Source organism: Apiospora phragmitis, assembly GCF_038363925.1.
Source record: "Apiospora phragmitis strain CBS 135458 chromosome Unknown utg000008l:1.0-3514335.0:1.0-3519231.0, whole genome shotgun sequence".
Classification (NCBI taxonomy): Eukaryota; Fungi; Ascomycota; class Sordariomycetes; order Amphisphaeriales; family Apiosporaceae; genus Apiospora; species Apiospora phragmitis.
The window spans coordinates 231,067-251,097 of record NW_027117407.1 but is presented as its reverse complement, the minus strand read 5'-3'; the positions used below and the strand labels follow the sequence as shown (position 1 = coordinate 251,097).

Here is a 20,031-nt window from a genome sequence, read left to right as displayed (position 1 = left end):
CTATATCTTTGTCTCATAACCGTCCGGGTGAATCCGCACGTACTTCTGAGGCACCAAATTCAAGGGACGTGTAGTCCGGCGCCCTGGATATTGAGGCACGACCTTCCCCCTCCACCATTTCTTCCATTGCATAAGCCGAGACCAGTAATCGAGCGAAGATTCTTGAGGAAACCGTTCCATAGCTCCGGCAATGACGAGCTCGGCCTTGGTTGGGCCGCTCCACTTATACGGTATGTCGTACAGGTCGCTATCTTCCAGCCCATCGGGGTTAGTAGGACCAGGAGACAGTTTTGTTTGATCCACGAAATGACCGACTAGAAACCAGCGTAGGATATCTGGGTACTTCTGCGCCGTTGTATACGCGGATTGAAAACCAGAGGGGCCGGAGTAGGCAAGGGCTGCGCCACGGCGAGTAAGGAAGATGACCGAGTTCTTCCGCCCAAATTCGCACGCTGCCATCAAGGCCGAGCCGGACGGGCTGCTATCACTATCTAGCTGTGCACCAATGCCTAACAGATTATCCATCACGGCCAGCGAACCAGTTGTCGCAGCCAGGCATGGAGGACTCCATACAGTGCAGGGTGAAATGTTGATGAACATACTCAAGACTTCGCCCTAATACTTTCGGCGAGCTAGCCTGAGAACGCCGGAGAACTCAGAGTCTGACGGGGGGTCTCTCCAGGTCCATGGAATGGGCTTGCTGTCGTCTAACCGTATGTCCATGTTAAGCAGGAGCGAAGTAAATAATGACTTCAAGACAGCATTATGAAGGGCTGACCAACCAATGGAATCCAATGAATGAATATCGAGGCCTTGTTGCATAAATATCGCGAAGGTGTGACAGAGCTCGCCGTTGTGATCGAATGATCCATCAGCAGAAAGATTTACCAAGGAACGATTATCATTGTCCATAACCGTTGTATCGGCCTTGGCCTTGAGTAGTGCTTCGACATGAAGCGGCGTGAAGCTATCAGAGTCTGCTTCGTTCACGGCCATGGATAGTAGGTCCCTAGTAGAGATGCTGTTAAGCTTCCTAAATAATGAGTTAGACACATTGTTAACTTCTATGTATTTGGCTACTTACGCGTAATGGTCTTTGTTTTGTGCCAGGTGATCCAGCAATAGCCTCAGCCCCTTGATGCTGTTCATCTTGAGCATTCCGTGAATCAAGCCAGGTGATTCCCCAAGGAATGTGCCTCCCTGCTCCATGTAGTTCTATAAGCCCCTTGGTGCGAGCCCCCTCAGAGTCCGACTGTTGATAAGAAGGTGCAAAGCTGTGGGGGACCCTTGAATATGACAGGCAGTCCTTGTCAGACACACCTTCTGGTCTAGAAGCTACTCCGTAATTCGAAGACGTCGGTTGTGGATGGCTTTGATTAAAGGAGAGCAGCCGCCACAACTGAGAAGAAAACCGTCCAAATCGCATCCACTGGAGTTCAATTTGTAGCATAAAGCGATGTCATCCTTGTCGATTGCGTCTTCGAATGCTTTCGCCGCGGCCTTAGCCCGTAATGTAGAAGCAATGCCAAAGGCCATATTGCCTCGTTTAGTATCCACAATGGCATTGTAATTGTCTGTCGTAAGATATTCAATCAGTCTCTCCTCGTTGCTTTGGTGGGCGTAGAACAGGGTACTCCAACCAGCAGCGTCAAGTGACCATTTGCAGCCAGAGTGCTTGAGGCGTTTGACAACTTCGTAATGCCCGAATTTTGCAGCCAGATGGAGTGCTGTGCTTCCGTCTTCTCCTTTGGCGTTTATATCACAGCCATTAAGACAGAGGAACTTAACGACCTCTTCATAGCCCCCCATGGCGGCATAATGTAAGGGCCTGAAACCATTACCACTTCTTGATTCGAGACTTTCCAACAGGTCATGATTTGTGTAGAACTCCAATACTGCGACCTTCCCATTGCTGGCGGCGAGGTGCAGTCCGTTTACATCACTGTATCTATTCTCTCTCCAGACAAATGTGCAAGTTCTTCTCCAATTGATCTTTCCCTCGATTTCTTTGGCGCAATATATGTCTTCCAAGAATTGAGTTGCGCCCATACGGCAAGCAGTCAACACAGCATCTAATCCTTTAATATTGGCCATATAAGGATCTGCACCATGTCCGAGAAGCGCGGACGCGTAGTCAAAATGCTTGCTCTTTAGTACATGGACGAGGGCGGGATCTCGGCGGCCATTGTGGACACGTAAGTTTGGATCCGCACCGTGCTGGATCAGCAGCTCAAGCATCCACAAGCTTTCAAGATGACTGGGCAGATGTATCAGAGCAAACCCGTCAACTCCGAGCTCATTCATTCGGGATCTGTCCGCGTAGTCCAATAATATCTCTAACATTTTTTTTTGGTTCCTGGATCAGCGTTCGAAGTTCTGCAAACAAAATAATCTAGTGCAGATACACCATCAACACGTCGACTAACATTGATGCCTTTCTCCAGAAGAAATCTTGCGAGCTCAGATTTACTGCGAATAACAGATGCTCTCAGAAGACGAGCTGCTTGTGGAGATTCGCGAAATCTAGGCCAGTGACTGGTTTGCTGTACAATCAGCTCTATGAGCTGGTCGAAGTTGTACCGGTCATTCCAGTCTATACAGCCCACGGATTCTAGCAATGGGATAAGTCCACATTGGCCGGTGTGTGATTCGTATGAGACCAGGTAACCAAGTTGCAGTAGATGCGCACCAGCAAGCATTCCATTTTGCGCATTTTTCATCCTATCAACGCATGATAGTTCTTTCGTGACCGCAAGCATTAACGTGAACTTTTGCCACATCAAACATTGGGGCTTGTCTTTGATGAATAAATGGCCTATGATGGCCGTGTTTATTGTTGAAGAGTCAGGCTGGATGCAGGCTTTCAGATAGGACTGCAGCGGGTGTCCGTCGGCACCATGAAAGCCACAAGCCGTCGGATAAAGAGACTTTAATCGTTTGACGAATTCTTCTGTTGCTGAATCGCCTAGAAAATGAAGCGGGCTGTGGCCAACTTCTTCATATGGGGGCATATTAATGTTTAAGCTGATAATGAATTCAACTTGATGAGGCGGGTAAAGACCATGTCTGCCAAGGCCACCACACCAGACCAGCAATGCTGGCAGCAATGGACAACGGGTCTGCCATCCTGGAAGGAAAGGGGCAACGGTAGCGAGACTGCTAGCGGACCGGGCAACTGAAAATTCTAGGTTAATCGACTGATTTTGCTGGGGGCGTGCTGTAATGGCTGATGAGTGGTGGATTAGAGGAAAGGCTTCAAGGTAACCGGCCAAAGTTGCGAATTTAGGATGCGTGACTGAGTGATACTTTCGAGGGGAATATGCTCGTAAACTGAAAAGAGGAGGAGCCGATATTGTAGATGTCCCATTGTCGGGTCCATGAAGGCAGACAAATATTGTGTCACCCCAGAGCTGAATTGGCTTCCCCTCTCGAAGTCCACATGATAAACACCAGAAAACGCCTTGCTGGCTGAGAGGGACTGGGAGGGTAGTGGGACGATTGGACCACAACAACTGTGGCTGCATAGCTTGCTGAGAGGGACTGGGAGGGTAGTGGGACGATTGGACCACAACAACTGTGGCTGCATAGCTTGCTGCAATGCATGATAGTCTGGCACTTTCTTTACCCTGCAGTCTGCCCGATGGCGATGGAAGCCTGACAATCTGCCTTGGAGCCCAAGAGGCTCTGGAAAAACCAGGTTGGCCTCAGAGCAGGCGAGCATAGTGGCTGAGATAGACTGCCACAATAGATACCTAGGGATTGCCACTGAGCTCGTCGCGCGAGAACGAAAAAGCAACGTGAAATGGAACACTGCCACATACACCTAAGGCAAATACACGCGTGTGCTTCCAGTCTAAGTCCCAAGCTGTCCGAGCTCGACCTTGGTAGCAACGCTTCTTTCTGTTGCGGTCCCTTGAACAGGAGTGCCTTTAAGAAGACTCTGAACTAACCAGATCGATCACCAAAAGCTATAATTCGATATGTGCCAAGGTTAGTGGCGATGGGATGAGAATAGTAGGGGCGGAACATGACTGCGGCATGTCTAGCAACTAGCCAGGCCTATTAACAGCATCGAAGCAGAAAAGGTTGCTAGTCATGCAGGTCAAATGCAAGCCGGGGAGAAAAGTTGACAATGGGATCGGCTGATCGTCATTCAACGACGGGTTTGTCTGGAAATCAGCCAAACAAGGCGACCAGCTCTGCCTGGAGCGACCCAGGCGAACCGCGAACCATCAACGCCGCCCCCGATTCTCGACTCACTGCGACCCCCATTGCCACTGGGAGTGATCTCGGGAGATGTTGCCAGGAACTTGCTTCGTGCGAACCATTCATCAACCAATGCCCAGCATAGCCGGGCATTCTGAGGCCAAAGCTGGACTAACGGGATTTTCGGACTCAGCAATGAAATCATGGACAAGTATGCGCCGGCCGTAGCAAATGTATGTGCAACTGCCAAATGTGTATTGCAAACCTCTATGGTATTATCGGTCCCCCCCGGTGCGATTGCCAACAACCCCCAAAAGCCAACGCGCTCGCTATTGAATCTCCCAATTGTGGAACAAAAACCAAAAAGAGGGAAGCAAAATAAAAATCTACATATTCTCTCGCTCGCAGGGAGGGAGAAACAGAAACGCCGCGTCATAGAATGCGATGCTGTGATATCATGTGGCGGATGGAGGGCAATTTCTCCCCTGAAGCACATATCTCAATAATACCCAGTACGCCTGTCGTCAATAGTTTTTTGTTCGTGGGTGTGTGACAAGCCTCCTTTTAGATCGCTGTCGGGCCGTCTCCTTTGGCCAGTAATCCCTTATACCTTCTAAATCGTTCCTATAGCATTTCCGTCGCTGAAGGGGAAAGAAAAAGAAGAGAATAAATAAACTTCCAACCGCCGCTCTACCGCAGCGGGGCCTGGTGCTTCATCCGAATGGGCTTGAGCTTCATCTGCATCGTCCTGGGATCGAACTTCTTCGCCTGTGGGTCCCAGAAGGCCCAGATCTCCACCGTCATGGTCGCGCCTGGGCAGACCACCTCCACGAGCCCACTGACCCCGATGGAGCCCCGCGGCGGCAGGTTGCCCGCCGGCCTCCAGGTCTGCCCGAACTTCCTCTTGAACGTCTCCCAGGGGCCGCTTGTGTGCTGCACCATTTTGCTGACACCGTAGATATCCTCGGGGCTCCTTTTCCTGTCCGAAGCCGCGCCCGCCTTGGGCCCCGGTCCACTGGGGTCGGGGGAGGTCGTGGCTGTAGGTGGAGACGAGCCCGACGTCGAGGACGGCGACATGGTAGAAGACGCCCCCGTTTCGGATCCGTCTACGGATTGGGTCTTGGGGGAGGCCAGAGGACTTTGTTCTTTGGCGTCGGGTGCTTTCGACTGGCCCTTGGCCAGCTGCCTGCGGATCTTATCTAATGTCGCTTGCACATCTGCCGAGGAGTCGCGCGACTGTGGCTCGTACCCGACGTACTTGGCCGTAGCTCGCAGGTTCTGCTTGAAAAGCTCGGCGGTGAAGGCCCAGGTGGACAGAGTCAGGGCAGTGGGCCACAAGACATTCCCTTATTGTCAACGCTACATTTGAGTCAACGGGTTCTGTCGCAAGGACAATGCCTTCGTCACCGAACTCGATTCTAATAAAATTGTACGTCAGCAACGCGGCTCGAGAATCAGTTCGTATGGGACAACGTCATGGGAACTTACACTCGTCTCTCAAAGGTGGGCGGCGGCCGGTATGGGAAATGCAGTTCTAGCCAGTGCCTCCGAACCTTCATATTCGTGCCAAACTTTTGTTTAATGTGCGGATGATCCTCGAGTGTCTTGCGGACCGTTTCGGCCAGCGACTTCTTGATGCTCTCCATCAGATCCTTGTCCTTTGCCACCTTGATGAACATCTGCCATTCCGGATCGGTGCCTTTGTACGGCATGGGCTGCACCAACTTTGTGGTCAAGGGTAACGGGATCGTGAAGGGATCCGACTCGTCTTCCTCCATGTCCCTCTTAAGTTGTTTGCGCTCCTGCGGCGACATGGTGGCGATTTCTCTCTCGAGCAGCTTGCCGATGTGCTCCGACGTGATATGCTCGTATAGTTTATATGAGATGTAGTAGGCCATGGCGCCGCCCACAAAGTGCCAAAATTTGACCCGTCGCCATATCTTCACCCGTTGGAGCCGTATCGTCTGGGGTTCCGGGCCAGTCTTGATTTTGGAGATGCGCGAACCGAGCGCCCGGATGTTCGGTCGCGATCGGAAGAGACCTAACATGTTGGGCGATTTTATGTGGCACGCCTCGATGGCGGCCGGGCAGAGGGGTGGGTGCAAACTCGAAGGTGCGAAGACTTGTCGTCGAGGGTCAATATGATGCGTAGAGATGCTGTGCGCCAGGCAATGCTTGCTAAGCGACTAAGCCTTGTGTCGAGATCGGTGGATCACGAGCCAAGAAATGACGTCGCCCAAAGTCGGATTTGGGAAGGGAGTGAATGCGAATGGGCTGTGAAGAATATCGCAAATGAAATGAAGAAGTTGCTGGTAGTTTAGTCACCAATTTTTTGTTGGTTATGTTGGTTACTTAGCCAGGAGTCTTGATCGGGTGCATCCAGCAAAACGTCTTGTCTTTCGCCGCCGCCGGACCGGTAACAACTAGGAGGGTCGGGAAGACCCTTGTCAAGAATTCAGACAGTGCTGCTTGCTCGCTTGAATTTAACAGGCAGTTGGACTTGCTGCTTGGGATTTGGGACTTTTGGTCACACTGCTCTGCCCGGCCGTTCTAGAAACAACGTTGAAATAACGTTTTATACTGTGCTTAAACACAGTACGTGGATTGGAATACGCAGCTAGTCAGGGGAGGTCTGTGCCCACCAGAGGAAGGAAGCTCCATACCTACTAGCCAGCCAACCTGACGTCTGCTGCAGCTCGATTGAGACGTTGTTCTTGTGTTATCAATCCCCGTCTGAGTAATTAACCGTTGCTACCGACAGCCACCTTCATCAACTGTCGGTATCTCCCCCAGCTCCATTCATCCTCACAAGATGAAGTTCACCAGCCTCTTGGTGCCGGCCTTTGCTGGCCTAGCCGTTGCCGAGGCAGCATCGCAAACATCCACCGAAGCCTACATCCTGCGCGAGTCGCGACCAGCTTCATCTAAGGACGCATCATCCTCAACCTCGATATCCTCCAACGCCGCCCAGGCTATCCTATCCAGCCGCCTGTCTTCCAACGACAGGCTGGCCCAGGACATTTCCGAAGCCGACTACGATGTGATGAACCGATTCGGCAAGCCGTCAGCGAAGCTATTCGGCGACGACGACGACGCAACCCATCAGCTCGTCATCCTCTACAAGGCCGTCGACGCCGAGAACACCAAGGCCCTGAAGAAGGCCCTGGGCGGTGCCTCGCCCGCCTTCACCTCCGCCTCGGCCCTGAACTACTTCCCCCGGCGAGCCGCTACAACACCAACAAGTGCAAGTTCGAGGACGCCATTGATCCCGCCAAGGACGCATGCTGGCCGGGCGTCTCGCGCACCCAGTACCTCGAGTTCGACCTGTCCAAGGACGCCAAGTCGGCCACCGCCTCTCTCTCCAAGAACATGAAGAAGCTGCAGTCGCTCGCCCAGGGCGGCAAGATGGAGACCATGATCCTCATCCACCCGTCCGCGCAGGCCGCGTCCACCACCACCCAGGAACTCCGCCGCCGCGAGCAAAAGTCCGAAGTCGTCCTGACCGACAAGGAGACGGCCGCGCCTACCAAGCCCGCCGCCGTCGACAAGGCCAAGGCCTCGACCTCCCCATCCACCAGCTCGCACCCCTTCTCCGCCACCGACAACAAGAAGAAGGGCGGCCTCTACCCAGCCTGCTTCGCCTCCCAGAACGCCTGCAACGCCGCGACCGGCAACTGCACGGGCCACGGCGTGTGCGAGAACAAGTGGTCCGCGGGCGCCGGCGACAAGGCGTGCTTCTCGTGCCGCTGCCTGGCCACCACTGAAAAACAGGCCGACGGGCGCCCGAGCCTGTACCACTGGGGCGGCGGCGCCTGCCAGAAGCGGGACGTCAGCACGCCCTTCTGGCTGCTCGCCGGCTTCACCATCGTCATGTTGTCTGTTGTCGGCTTCTGCATCAACCTGCTGTTCCAGGTCGGCGAGGAGCCGCTGCCCGGCGTTATTGGAGCTGGTGTCTCGCGGGGTGGCTCCAAGTAAAAGGAAACAAGCAAAGCGGTGGCAGTAAAGTGGGCAAAAGGGAAGTTGGTTAAGGCTTATTCACACAGAGACTGGGAACGGTGTGAGAGTGAGTGAGTGAGAGCGCATGATGGGGGAAGGACGGAGATCCCAATTGTGTAGTAGAGTCGGGAGAGAGAAAGCATCACAAACTTTGTTTTTTAACTGCCCCCTTTTCTATCTATAAGGGTAGTGTATCATAAACTGTACGGATACTGGGACGGTGTGTGCAATAGGCTGCACCTCAAGTACTATTTTCATTTTTTTAGGAGCAACTCGAAGAAGGCAATACAAACTGATTTCGCTAGACGCGTGTTATAGTACAGGACATGTTGATTTGCAATATGGGTATCTCTGTGTAAAGCTCATCTCTGTATATACCTCGTCTGTTGTCTCTACATTTCCATCTGATCCGTTCGTACTGGCGTGGCCCCTAGGCTTTCTAGTCCTCGTCCAGGGGTGTCGGCCGGCCTTGCCTGCTCGAGCAAAGACTTCGCCGCAGCGATGCTAGCAGTGCCATTGCCATTTGCATCCTTTTCTTCACCTTCTGCCGTATTACTACTAGTAGATGGCCCGCCATCACCGCCACCCACCAAGCTCTTGTACCGCTCCCCAGCATCGTCGAGCAGCTTCTGCACCTCCGGCTCCCGCCTCTCGATCCCGTCCCGCTCCGTCCGCAGCTCGTTGATATGGGCCCGCATCCGCCGCAGCTCCAGCTCCCTGCGGCCCATCTGGGCCTTGAACTCCTCCACCAGCACGCTCAGGTCGGGCAGCGGCGTGATCTTGGGGGGCGGTGCTTGGACCGTCGACCCGCCAAGCCGTCGGCGCTGCTGCGCGCGTTCGTCGGCCAGGCCGTCCATGCCGGCTCGCGTCTGCGCCACCTCGTACGCCGCCCGCCGCTCGGCCTCGCTGTCGTCGCTGGTCTCCCCCGCCGTCCTCCTCGCCAACACCTTCGGCCGACGCGATCATGGCAGCCATGTCGGCGCGCTTCTTGCGGCGGGCCGCGCGCTCGGCCTTGCGGCCCAGGGACAGGCCGCCGTCCTCGACGAAAAACGAGTCGTCGTCGTCCAGGTTGTCGTCCGCCACCAGTCTCTTCTCCTTCTTCGTCGATATGGTGGACTCGGCCGGTTTGCGGGACAGGACGGCTAGGTAGGAGTCGCCGGTGCCGCGCTCGTCGTCGGATAGGGAGATGAAGTCGTCACCAGCACCACCGCCAGCTTTGGCTTGCGCAGCTAAATGCAACCGCCGCGCCTTCTTCTCGAGGATCTCGGCGTCGGTCAGGATGGCCGTCTGCGGTTGTGTAGAAGTGGCCATCGCGGTCTCGACGACTGTGGCGCCCTCGAGCTCCGACGGGTCCAGAGACATCTCCACGTCGTCGTCGTCATTATCGGTGCCTGTTGTGCCTTTCAGGCTGCTCAGGTTGGCGGGCGTGTTGGGCGTCGAGCTCTGCAGCTCGGACAGATATTCTTTGCTGTAGCGCGGTCGGTCTTCGTCCATCTCCATGGAGCGCAGGGGTAGGCGGCTGTTCTTGGTGATGCCCTTCTTGTAGGCGCTGTTCTCCGTCGCCGCGACGGCCAGGGGGTTGACCTTCCTGGGGGTATACGGGAGCGGCTCGTTACCGAGCATGATGGAGTCTTCATTGTCGCCGCCTCCCGTCGTGGCGGCCGCGCTGGGACCGAAGGAGAGTCTGGAGCTGGAGCCTCGCTTCTTCAGCTTGGACGAAGCGGCGCGTCCGCCGAGCGATGGTCGAATGCGCGGAGGGGCGCCATCGTCTTCGTTCTCTGTCGTCGACTGTTGGGTACCGGGGGTAGACGATTCCTCATCTTCTTGCACGTTGATCTTACGCGCCTTCCGCTTTGCACCAAACATGTTGACTATATTTGGTCGAGCTGCTGGAAAGGGAAATGGTTGAAGTTGGAGCTCACTTTCCTTATCGGTGTCCTAGGCGGCGCGTCTCTTATCGATAATGACCAAGCTTATCGCTTCATGTCTAGCCTGGGATTTGGTTTTGGGGATACTCGCCTACTAGATTGATAGCCAAGTGACGTTGAGTTGACCGGTCTCAAAGAAACCAAAACCTGGGTTTGTTTTACTTTGTACGGTACAGTTTCCGATGCATCTTGGTTGTTGATGGACTGTTACCCGGTATGTTATTCAGGTCACAAGTCACAGGTCCCCAGCATGAACGGCAGTCTCTCCACAGTACAGCGGTCTAGGTGGGTACTAGGCAAGCTACTTATCGATAAGCACCCTAGCCCATCGCTTTGCGCGTAGGCTAAGGCGCGAGCAGTCTCCAGTGGGATGGGAAGTGAAGCCTTGCAATTATTAGCCAATCGATCAACTCCCAACACTTCACGAACAGACAACAGCTACGCTCGTGACTTGTGCATTCTTCTCTCTCCTCCGAAAATTTCCACCGCCACGAAGCTAAGATGGCCCCCGCTCAGCCCGAACTCAAGAAGGTTGGTGCTCGAAAAAAAGCCCGCTGGCGACCTGCCACAGGAGCTAACCCACCTAATCCAGTACCTCGACAAGAGGCTGTTCGTCCAGCTCAACGGCAGTCGCAAAGTGATCGGTATCCTCCGAGGCTACGATGTACGTTTGTCGCCAAACACCCCCTCCTTCTCGCTACGAGGAGTCCCGCCTCTCGGTCGCGCACACACGCTAACTGTTTGGACGCGCCCAGGTCTTCCTGAATATTGTTCTGGACAACGCCGTCGAGGAGAAGGACAACGGCACCAAGGAGACTTTAGGCATGGTGGTACGTGGATTTTCTTTGACTTTTGCCAATTGCTGTCATTCTGAGATACTCGAATCTGACCTTTGTGACTGGCGCAGGTTATCCGTGGAAACTCGGTCGTGATGCTGGAGGCTCTCGAGCGTATCGGAGGCGGTGACCGCGACAAATGAGCGAACGATACCTAGTTACAAGCGATCTACAATGACGACTCACCCGGCCTGGCATAGATCTTGATACCCCCAGGCCAGTTCCCATGATGATGACAAAGGGTCGTGGAAGAACAATACCATGCAGCACCACAAGGTGGCGTTTAGGCGATGGACAGAACTGTCATGTTCCATGTACGTCAGACTGCTGAAAGAAGCAGGAGACTGAAGATACCTAGATGCTAAACTGCTAGAGCCGCGAATCAACTGATACGTCCCAATATGGCCTAATACATCATATGCACAAATGCTGTGAAGACACAAGTATCAGTCTTGATACCGCCAAATAAGCTGAACAACCATTGGAAGAGTCGACGCGCCGATATTGGCCACAAATGGTATGGCGGTATATGTATTTTTTTTCAGAACCAACAAGATAACACCAACAAGATCCAGATATTCCTGATTGTACACCGGTCTCCCAAACTGCCCGGTATTGCCTTCGTATGTGCTGCACCCCTTTGATGCCTCTCAATCAGTTCAGCGACTCAGCGCTTTCACGTTTTTACTGGTTGGTACCAATGGTACCATATCAACAGCAACTGTCCCGCGCCGGATTCAGCTCTTCCAGAGCCGCCGAATCTACATTCTTCTCTTGCTTCTCCCCTCGGCTTGCTGCCGCCTTGGGAGGTTACAACGCCATGGTCCAGACCGACATTCGTTTGGGTAATGCTTCTGCAGGGCTAGACTCTATTTCTTCGGTTGCTCCCGTTTGGCCTTGATCCTGTCAGCAGCGATGGGCTTCTTTATCTATGGCTTCGAATCCGGCCTGGGTACGAATTCGGCCTGGGTAGGTATGAATCTCCCAATCCAACCCGCTGGTTGGCCTCGAGCACCCCCAGCATCTCGCTTCAACTCCAATGGGGTGGCTTCTGAGCGCCGCCGTCCGCCCGGACTTGGCAGTGCTTCTCGATGATGATGTGGTAGCACTCCACCTCCGATATCAGCTGCGGCAGGGAGGTCTCCGCCTCGGCACGCTCGTAACTCCGAACGGGCGGCTCCCCCTCGGTATACGGGCCAGCTCCGTGACGATGTATTCCGGTGGGCCTTCACGGTTATAGCCGGTAAGGTTGTAGGAGATGGCGATATAGGTTGGCGGGTGGGGTGGTAGGGGAAGGGGCCTTAGAGGCTTATGTAGGGGACGGGCTATACGCCTTTTGTTACCTGCTATTCTCCCTATGTTTGTATTGTTTGCGAAAGAAATTCGGAGCTGAAATGAGATTTGGGATTATTACGAAAGGGTTGAATGTCGGGGGAAGACTAGTTCAGTCCTAGGGGAAGGAGCCTGTGGCTGTATAGAATCATCGTCGTCGCCTGTATTGTATTGTTAGCGCGTCATTGACAGAAGCCGTGATGCGTAGGTGTCGGGACAGGCATGTGGATCGGGAACTTGCTTACTGTCGGACTCTATGGTTACGACATCCTTGGAGGACGGCGTAGATGTAGCGATGATGCCACTGCTGGCTTTGGGATTTGGCGTGACGACTTCGCGCTCCTTGCCCTTGTCGAGCTTCTTGGTCGGAGGCGCTGGCCCAAGAATCACAAGATCATCATCGTCATCAGCCTCGACGGGCGTCTTTCTCTTAGGCGAAGAAGGCAACGTGATGTCGAGGAGAAGGAAGATGAATTTAGCAATGGCGAAAATGAATTGGTGATGGGAATCAAGTGACAAGTACAGAATGCAACCAAGTTAACCCCTCGAGGTGCGTTGCATGGACCCCCTAGCATTAGGAGTACCATGACTCTGGAGAGGATAACTGGAAGGGAGTTCAGTAAGGCAAAATGAAATGGTTTCTTTAGAACGCCAGATTGGTATGAAAGTCTATCATAATAAAGCGTGAATCTCGTAACTACATGGCCAGGTCTCCAGCAACCCCTTACAGCGGTTTCCGTCCGTAGACCACGCGCCTTTTGGTCTTTGAGTTAGCCGCATTGCTGAAAAAGGGGGGGAGAGCAGCATTGCCGCGACAGACGGGATAACTTACACGGGGTAATGGAAATGAATGCGCGTATCGTTGATGTCGCGACGGACATCGGCGAGAAAGACCTCGACCTCCTCGGTAGACATGCCGAGAAACTTGGTAAAGAGCGAGATGCTGATGCCGTGCAGCCCCTCGAGGATGTTGGTGCGCTGCAGCACCCCGAGCTGCTTGTGCGTCTTGTCGCGGGTCCAGGGGTTCCCGGGACGGCGAACTTCTCCTGCACGACGTCCTCGAAGCCCGCCGCGCGCATCCAGTCGACGTAGTGCGCGCTGTTGAGGCCGCTGCGGCCCGTCGGCACGAGCGCCTCGTTGATCATGGCGTTCCAGCGCTGCAGGGCCGTGCCGTCGAGCGTGCCGTCGAACGAGTCGAGCTTCACGTAGTAGTCCTGGAACTCGACCCAGCCGCCTGGGTTCAGGTTCTCGTAGATGGTGCGGAAGAGGCGCGGGAAGTCCGAGATGGAGCCTACCATGTGCCGCGCGTGGATGTAGTCGAACTTGTACGACCAGATCCACTCGTCCTCGAGGTCGTCCACTTCGAAGCGACAGTTGGGAGGGACACTACCGGATAGGAAGAAGACCGGTTTAGATCAGTTGCTTCATCACGATGGGGGGTTAAGCAACCACAAGGGAAGGGGGGTGGGGAGAACTCACTATCCGGGTTGGATGGGGCTGATGTCGGTGCCGAGAACGTCTGAGTTGGGATGCTGGAGCGCTGTCATTGAGGTATTAGCCATTGGGCCAATGCAGTGGAAAAGTATAAGGAACTTACCAAACTCGATGGCCCAGATGCCTGTCCCCGTGCCTACGTCAAGCACTCGCACCGGGTTGTCAATCGGCGCCAAAGCCAACCTGCCCTTGAACAGCTTGGTGCATATCTGGTGTTGAAGATCTACAAAAAGCTGTAAGCAACATTGCGGGTGCGGTTCCCGGGCCGCGGGTCCTGATCAAGAAAAGTAACGACATACCTAGACGTGATTGCTCTTCCTGTCCGGTGGTTAGTTGATTGGGAGCCGTAAGACATGTAAAAACCTGAACCTACAGCATCGTTTGGCATCCAATACTCTGGTCGCGGCCTTACGTCAGCACAGAGCAAAATTGTCAATGGACGGGGCGGGGTCTAACTTACTCCCTTCCTTGTATCTGTGGTAGGTCCGACCATTTTCCTCAACGAACTCGAATATGCTAGATGCGACCGAGGCCGTGGATGAACTTGCGAAAGTGTCAGCCCAGGCAAAAGTTGCGAGAGAGGAAGAAAAAGAAAAGAGTTGACAGGCCCTGCACGTACGGGCGTGAGACGTCGCCTAAAGCCGAGTCGGCATCGCTCCCATCATCAAGATCGGTGTCAACCTTTCCTCAAACTCAGCATGCACACGGTTGGGTCTCAAGCATAAGTGGCACAAACACTGAAGCCTAATGAGGCATCCGTAAAGCTAGGCGCGCTATCTTCGTCCTGAGCCGTAGTGACAGACTGGGTAACTTGGGAGGATTGGCCAGTCTCATCATCAGCCCAGGAAGAGGCAGCACGTTCATCAACGACAGGTTCCGGCGATGCCTCCTGTTGTGTTGCCGGCTCTGGAAGTGCTTGTTTCGTGACCTCGGAGGGTGCCGGGTCCTTGGCTGATCCAGTGCTACATTCTGGCGGTTCCTGTATCGGGTTCGATTGAGCTGTGGGTTGCTGCGCTAGATGCGACGATCCGGCTGAGTCTGCTGCCTGGGGCACATTGACAGTGTCGTTGGGAACTTCATTCGCATCTTGAGGCGCTTTGGGCAGTTCGGTCTCGGAGTTGGCAGGGTCTTGATGAGGGGCAGTATCGGCCGGGTTGGCCGGAGTTGGCTCCTGCTGCGAATCGTGGGGTAGCAAACTTTGTGCGGGTGAGGCGGGCGAGACGTTTCTGTCCGCCCCAGAGTTTCCGGGCTGTGTTGTCTTTGAATCCATTGATGCGCTTTCCCTCTTTTCCTGCAGAAATGTCGAGCTGGCTTGATAAGGCAGGAAGGAAGGTCAGATTGATGATTTTTTCCGAACCAAGTGATTATTAAATGCAGACTGCGTGACTGGTTCAATTTGAAGGAAGTTGGCTGTGCCGCTGACTCCTTACTTGGCCGTTCAGCTTCTTCATCCTCTCCCAGCCAAGCCCGCTTCGGCTAGCTACAGGGCTTGGTGGCTGCATCCCGCCCGGCTCAGGCTGATTTGTCGCATTCAATGCACGTCAGACAACCTCACCAGCTGTACTTGGCCCACATAGTGAGCAGACTTGGGTAGCATGGAAATGACTTGCACATTGCGAAACTGCATCCATTCGGAATAATACTTCCAGAACTCCTCAAGCTTCCAAAGCAAGGCCCACCTAGACCGACCTACAGATCCTAGGAATGGTAAGTACCTGATCCGTGATGAAGGTACGGTAAGCGACTTTCGAGGTTTATTCCTTCCTGTTCCAGTGTTTATTCCTCCTTATTCCCATGGTTATTTTATCTTATTCCAGTGTCTCAAGGGGACTGAAAACACGTATTATTCCATGGTTACCTATGTTCCCTCTTAAAACACCCAGTTTGTTTCCTAAAGGAGTAATACTTACGCCGAGAGTCGACATGGTACGCAGAGTGATCAAGGACGTGTATATAGTAACATAGGATAAACAACGTCGATCCAGTTCCATACGAGTTAATATGTTGGAATCAAATACTACCTTCAAGTTGACATCACTTCCTTAATCGGCGTGTACTCTGCCCTCTGGAGGGACGTGTGAGACCGTTTTGCTATGTCTGCCATTGGACTTCATGACGGCAGGCGCCCGATATGCCTTCGTGGCCTACAGGGTGGCGGAAGAGGATACGACGCTCATTTTCGCCTTAGCATAGCGACGAGCTTTCTGATTAACCTTGTCCGCAGCCCTAATCGGACGTTCCGGCATAAATTTGGAGCGATCTGAAGAGCGTTGAAAGACCGCAATTCTAGATTGTTCTTATAGTTATATGAATATTCTCTCCCTTCGTCCGCAGATCTCCATTAGCTACTTGAGGCCACGTTTCATTCCATCTGAAGCTTATTGCCCTTTTCAGCCGATTCTCTCAGCATTTTAGAGTTAGCTTACGAGCCGGCTGATTCTGCTGAATCCCTTTCGGTGATATCGTCGACGTCACCACGGCCTCTTCCGTGCTGCCGTCAAAATAGAGACAGGGTTCATCCGGAGCCCCGAGTTGAAACGCTTCGCTGAGAGATACAGCTGTTATGCTTGTAAGCCGAAAAGTGTCAGCCAGCTGAAGTATGAAACGTGGCCTGAGAGGTGAAGAGTCACAGCTGCGTTCTCGAAACCATGATCCGATAGCTTTACCTTAACACGTAGCGAAACTTATTAAAGGGAGATTATATAATGGGAAGGCTAAGCTTAACTTCTGAGCGCCCTGGGGATCATACGGAAACTGTTTTATTCGACAATGACATCGTATTCCTTGCTAAGCCAGCTTGAAACCCGGCTTAGTAAGTAGCACAGCAATGAACTCGTCCAGAAATACCCCTGACTGATGACCACTAATTCGAACGACAACGTCAAATGCGCTTGACGCCTTGGTCTTACGTGTTCCCTCGTAGGCCCATAAGGAAACATTGCACCGGTTTCAATTCACGTCGGCCATGAATCCGGAGACCGTGAAAGCCGCTGGACCGCCCGCGAATGCCTCTGTTCCAATTTGGTAGACTAGATCTTCTATGAGTATCTTGTGCCGCTGGAGATCTGATGTATGCACTCACTAAGCATATACTGATTGCTCGCGGGAAACCCTTGTCGTTGTATCAGATAGTTGAAGAAATCTTTAACGTCGGCGCTGAAACTGTTTATTGGGCGATTGACTGCGAGGAAGCTGAATACCCTCATCGCGCCATTGAAGCCAGTATCCAAATCCCAAGTGTGGCCTGCGATATTGACTGTCGCAATTGGCTGTCCTGATAAAGTAATAGGCCAGACACCATCATAATCGGTTCAACCTGGATTTCTTAGTCATCTGATACGAGAGGAATGCTAATAATCCACTTGAGTAAAGGCACTAACCAGATCATCAGCTCATAATCGCCGTTGCTGTTTCCATGGTCTCGATCCGTTGAAGTAAATATGTCATATGCGACGTTTGCCCCGATAAAAGTTGTATTGTAGGTCCAGTCTACTGATGTCGGAAGGCTGTTGATTTGGCTAACGAGCCTGCGAGTAAATTGGCGGCCAGCATAGACGTAGCTCTCGACGTTGCTCTCGGCTCCTTTCCATGTCCATGTGGAACTCCAGGCAATGCCATTACCAGATGAGCCGTTGTAGTACGTGCACTGAGAGCCTGAATTGGCGGTGTCCTTGCCCCACAGGTTGTTGAGGATCTCGTAACCGTTGGTCGAATGGTATGCGTAAAGGTCGCAGAGAGCTATGGTTTGAGCCAGCACACCTGGCGCAATGATTGTAAGAAGAGAAATGGATATCTTCATGTTTAACTAGCGCTGATCGAGCAGTATACGCCTCGCTAGGCAGCTTGGGTTGGACGGGAACTCTTGCAACACTTGGATGATGCCTGACTTTATAATCTTCCATTTCTACAACGGGCTGTCTCGAGCTGACCCCGCCAATAAACCTGAACGTTTGGGAAATAATCACGTACTAGATATCTCCGAGCTGCTGTTTCATTCGTAGCGAGCAAGCAGAACTACCGATTATGATGCCTAGTTTCACAGTGCCGTAAGGTAACTGTTCAAGAAGATCGAAGCATCCTCTATGTTATCATCCGTCAACAACTGGATTGGAGCGCAAGCGGTGGCAGTAACTAATGCCGGGATTGACCGGTGGCAAAGCTCTAGAGATATATTACTTGCCAGATTGCGGTGAGACAACGGATGCCGTTGTCCGTTTTATGGTGTTGCTAGAGGCATTCATACTAGTGTTCGGGACATGTGCAGACCTTTACCAGTTATGCACGAAGTTAGTGAGCCTGAAAGAAAGAAGCCAAGACAATCCAGGATATAGCTCAAATCTTGTATACTATGTACTGATATTTCTCCTTAAGCTTGGCGGCTCGCATTCATGCCGAATAGTTATGAACACACTATAGAGCGGCGTTACGGATCCCGTGGAACAAATCGCACCCGTTTCAAAGCCTGCCCATTACCTTGTAGTTAATTTATGCCGGGTTTCGGTCTTGAACTCAACATCAATGCCATGGAGCTTCGGGTATATTTATAGACATAAGGGATCACTCAAGATCGCAACATTTAATAGATTCATTAACCTCATTGTGATGTGCGATGCGTTATGACTAATACCCCTGTTACCACTACGTTGCCAAGCCAACCAGGCAGAGTCCAAGCTGCAGATCAGAACGGTATACCCATGCGCCTCGCATGGTCCTTCATCTTGGCCAACATTTCTATTTCTTCCTTCCGAACTCGGTCCTTGAGCCGGATCTGCTGCAACGAAACAGGGCGGACAACCGAGTTGGAAACCTTCAGGTAGTGGATGGCATCACCATGGGACTTCATGACAAGACCTCTGCTCAAGGCCTCGTTAACCACGGCCAACTGGCCAGCCTTGTCACCGGCACCCGTCGCTTTGGAGTACACATAGGCCACTAATCTTCGCAGCAGTGGAGTTGCACCTTTGCGTGCGACATCATCACCACTATCACTAGCATGTTTGGCAGCGACCGCCTGCCATGCCTGGACTACCGACGGCGGGAAGGGGCGCGCCCACGTGCCCCTCCAGGTAATGGAAGACGGAGAGGACCGGTACTGGAAGGTGCCCGCCAGGCCTTCGCCGCCATTCCAGATCTCCATGGTCTCGAGCTTGGGCATCCGCATGGCCGCAGCCGCGGCGGACTCGAGCAGAGCGTCGATGCCGGCCTGGCGTTTCGGCTTGGCCGACAGGAGCCGCGACGTCAGCACGAGCGACCTGAGGCTGGGCCACGACCAGGCGGGCTCGAGATCCCGGAGGAAGTCGCGGGCTTCGACCACGAAGGAGGCCGAGAGGTGTTCGAGCTACAGACTCTTGCGGGCGAGCTTGCCGGTCACGGCGGGGCTGGGTCTTCGGACGAGGTCGCATCCCATTGACACGATGCGTGGATTGGCCGATTCGAGACTGGACGCGTACCGCTGGTCGAAATTTTCGAACACGACGAGCTTCCGCAGATTCGGATGCCTGGCGCCGCCCAACGACTCCAAAAGCGACTCGTAGTACTTTGTCCGTTACCCTCTGTTCATATCGGACCCATTCTCTCCAGGGCTCGTAGTGGATCTCGCGGAGCTGGGGAAAACGCGAAAACATCTGGACGAGCGCTCTCACCTTCCATCGGCGGCGGTTCTGCTGACGCAGCAGGATACCGGTTACGGCCGGGACGGAGGGCAGTGCCTGCCACCATTGATTTTCCTCTTCGTCGGTTTCAAACGGTCCATCGTCCATCACGGTTTCGAAGACTCGGTTGATGATTCTATCTGGGGGAAGAGAATGAGCAAGCCTCTGGCCAAGAATCCCGCCATGGTCGTGTCTGATAGGTGCGAACTCTATCCTCTCTTCTGTCGACCGATCCATTAGAGCGTCCGGTCCGAAAGTCAAATCCCTAAACCATTGCTCCGAATCGCTGGGCGAGTGCATACTGATGTCGAGAACCAAGTCGCCGTTCGGCGCCCACGTACTGAGAGGGCCCTGCACTAGTTCCTCTAGAATCATAGACCTGATTAGTGGGGGAAGCGTCCCCAAAACATTCTGTTTTGTGCCATCGTGAAAGAATCTGGGTGGTGTGGTAATATGGAAGCTGGCTAGGTAGTTACTTAGATCGTGGCTTGACTGACGTTGGCGAGGTCTCCTCCAAGGAAAAGACGAAGCGGGTGATCTACTATGTGAGAACTTGTCCTAAGCAGCGATCGGAGAAAGGAGAAGATT

At 53.3% G+C, this 20,031-nt stretch overlaps 10 protein-coding genes across 10 annotated transcripts; 2 read left to right on the top strand and 8 right to left on the bottom strand.

Annotated features, from left to right (window-relative positions):
* On the bottom strand, positions 1–525 carry PG994_008503 (uncharacterized protein; the record flags this gene model as incomplete). The annotated part of the gene is made up of 1 exon (XM_066859912.1): positions 1–525. The coding sequence occupies one exon, from the start codon at positions 523–525 to the stop codon at positions 1–3; it is 525 nt and encodes a 174-aa protein (XP_066713501.1).
* An 810-nt stretch (positions 526–1,335) lies between these two features.
* On the bottom strand, positions 1,336–2,343 carry PG994_008502 (uncharacterized protein; the record flags this gene model as incomplete). The annotated part of the gene is made up of 1 exon (XM_066859911.1): positions 1,336–2,343. One exon carries the CDS (start codon positions 2,341–2,343, stop codon positions 1,336–1,338), a length of 1,008 nt encoding a protein of 335 aa, XP_066713500.1.
* Positions 2,344–4,896: 2,553 nt separating this feature from the next.
* Positions 4,897–6,254, bottom strand: PG994_008501 (uncharacterized protein; the record flags this gene model as incomplete). Its single annotated transcript, XM_066859910.1, has 3 exons — positions 4,897–5,552; positions 5,614–5,624; positions 5,695–6,254. 3 exons carry the CDS (start codon positions 6,252–6,254, stop codon positions 4,897–4,899), a joined length of 1,227 nt encoding a protein of 408 aa, XP_066713499.1.
* Positions 6,255–7,018: 764 nt separating this feature from the next.
* Positions 7,019–8,181, top strand: PG994_008500 (uncharacterized protein; the record flags this gene model as incomplete). The annotated part of the gene is made up of 2 exons (XM_066859909.1): positions 7,019–7,333; positions 7,450–8,181. 2 exons carry the CDS (start codon positions 7,019–7,021, stop codon positions 8,179–8,181), a joined length of 1,047 nt encoding a protein of 348 aa, XP_066713498.1.
* Positions 8,182–8,594: 413 nt separating this feature from the next.
* On the bottom strand, positions 8,595–10,068 carry PG994_008499 (uncharacterized protein; the record flags this gene model as incomplete). Its single annotated transcript, XM_066859908.1, is given in 2 exon segments — positions 8,595–9,071; positions 9,088–10,068. The coding sequence occupies 2 exon segments, from the start codon at positions 10,066–10,068 to the stop codon at positions 8,595–8,597; spliced, it is 1,458 nt and encodes a 485-aa protein (XP_066713497.1).
* Positions 10,069–10,631: 563 nt separating this feature from the next.
* PG994_008498 (LSM domain-containing protein) lies at positions 10,632–11,109 on the top strand (the record flags this gene model as incomplete). Its single annotated transcript, XM_066859907.1, has 4 exons — positions 10,632–10,661; positions 10,723–10,794; positions 10,886–10,960; positions 11,038–11,109. The coding sequence occupies 4 exons, from the start codon at positions 10,632–10,634 to the stop codon at positions 11,107–11,109; spliced, it is 249 nt and encodes an 82-aa protein (XP_066713496.1).
* Positions 11,110–11,996: 887 nt separating this feature from the next.
* Positions 11,997–13,377, bottom strand: PG994_008497 (uncharacterized protein; the record flags this gene model as incomplete). The annotated part of the gene is made up of 4 exons (XM_066859906.1): positions 11,997–12,166; positions 12,544–12,725; positions 13,131–13,303; positions 13,333–13,377. 4 exons carry the CDS (start codon positions 13,375–13,377, stop codon positions 11,997–11,999), a joined length of 570 nt encoding a protein of 189 aa, XP_066713495.1.
* Positions 13,378–14,507: 1,130 nt separating this feature from the next.
* PG994_008496 (uncharacterized protein) lies at positions 14,508–15,062 on the bottom strand (the record flags this gene model as incomplete). The annotated part of the gene is made up of 1 exon (XM_066859905.1): positions 14,508–15,062. One exon carries the CDS (start codon positions 15,060–15,062, stop codon positions 14,508–14,510), a length of 555 nt encoding a protein of 184 aa, XP_066713494.1.
* Positions 15,063–16,741: 1,679 nt separating this feature from the next.
* Positions 16,742–17,591, bottom strand: PG994_008495 (endoglucanase a precursor; the record flags this gene model as incomplete). The annotated part of the gene is made up of 3 exons (XM_066859904.1): positions 16,742–16,821; positions 16,875–17,061; positions 17,169–17,591. 3 exons carry the CDS (start codon positions 17,589–17,591, stop codon positions 16,742–16,744), a joined length of 690 nt encoding a protein of 229 aa, XP_066713493.1.
* Positions 17,592–18,470: 879 nt separating this feature from the next.
* Positions 18,471–19,551, bottom strand: PG994_008494 (Oxoglutarate iron-dependent oxygenase; the record flags this gene model as incomplete). Its single annotated transcript, XM_066859903.1, is given in 4 exon segments — positions 18,471–18,599; positions 18,822–19,096; positions 19,139–19,328; positions 19,342–19,551. The coding sequence occupies 4 exon segments, from the start codon at positions 19,549–19,551 to the stop codon at positions 18,471–18,473; spliced, it is 804 nt and encodes a 267-aa protein (XP_066713492.1).
* Between the last annotated feature and the right edge of the window lie 480 nt (positions 19,552–20,031).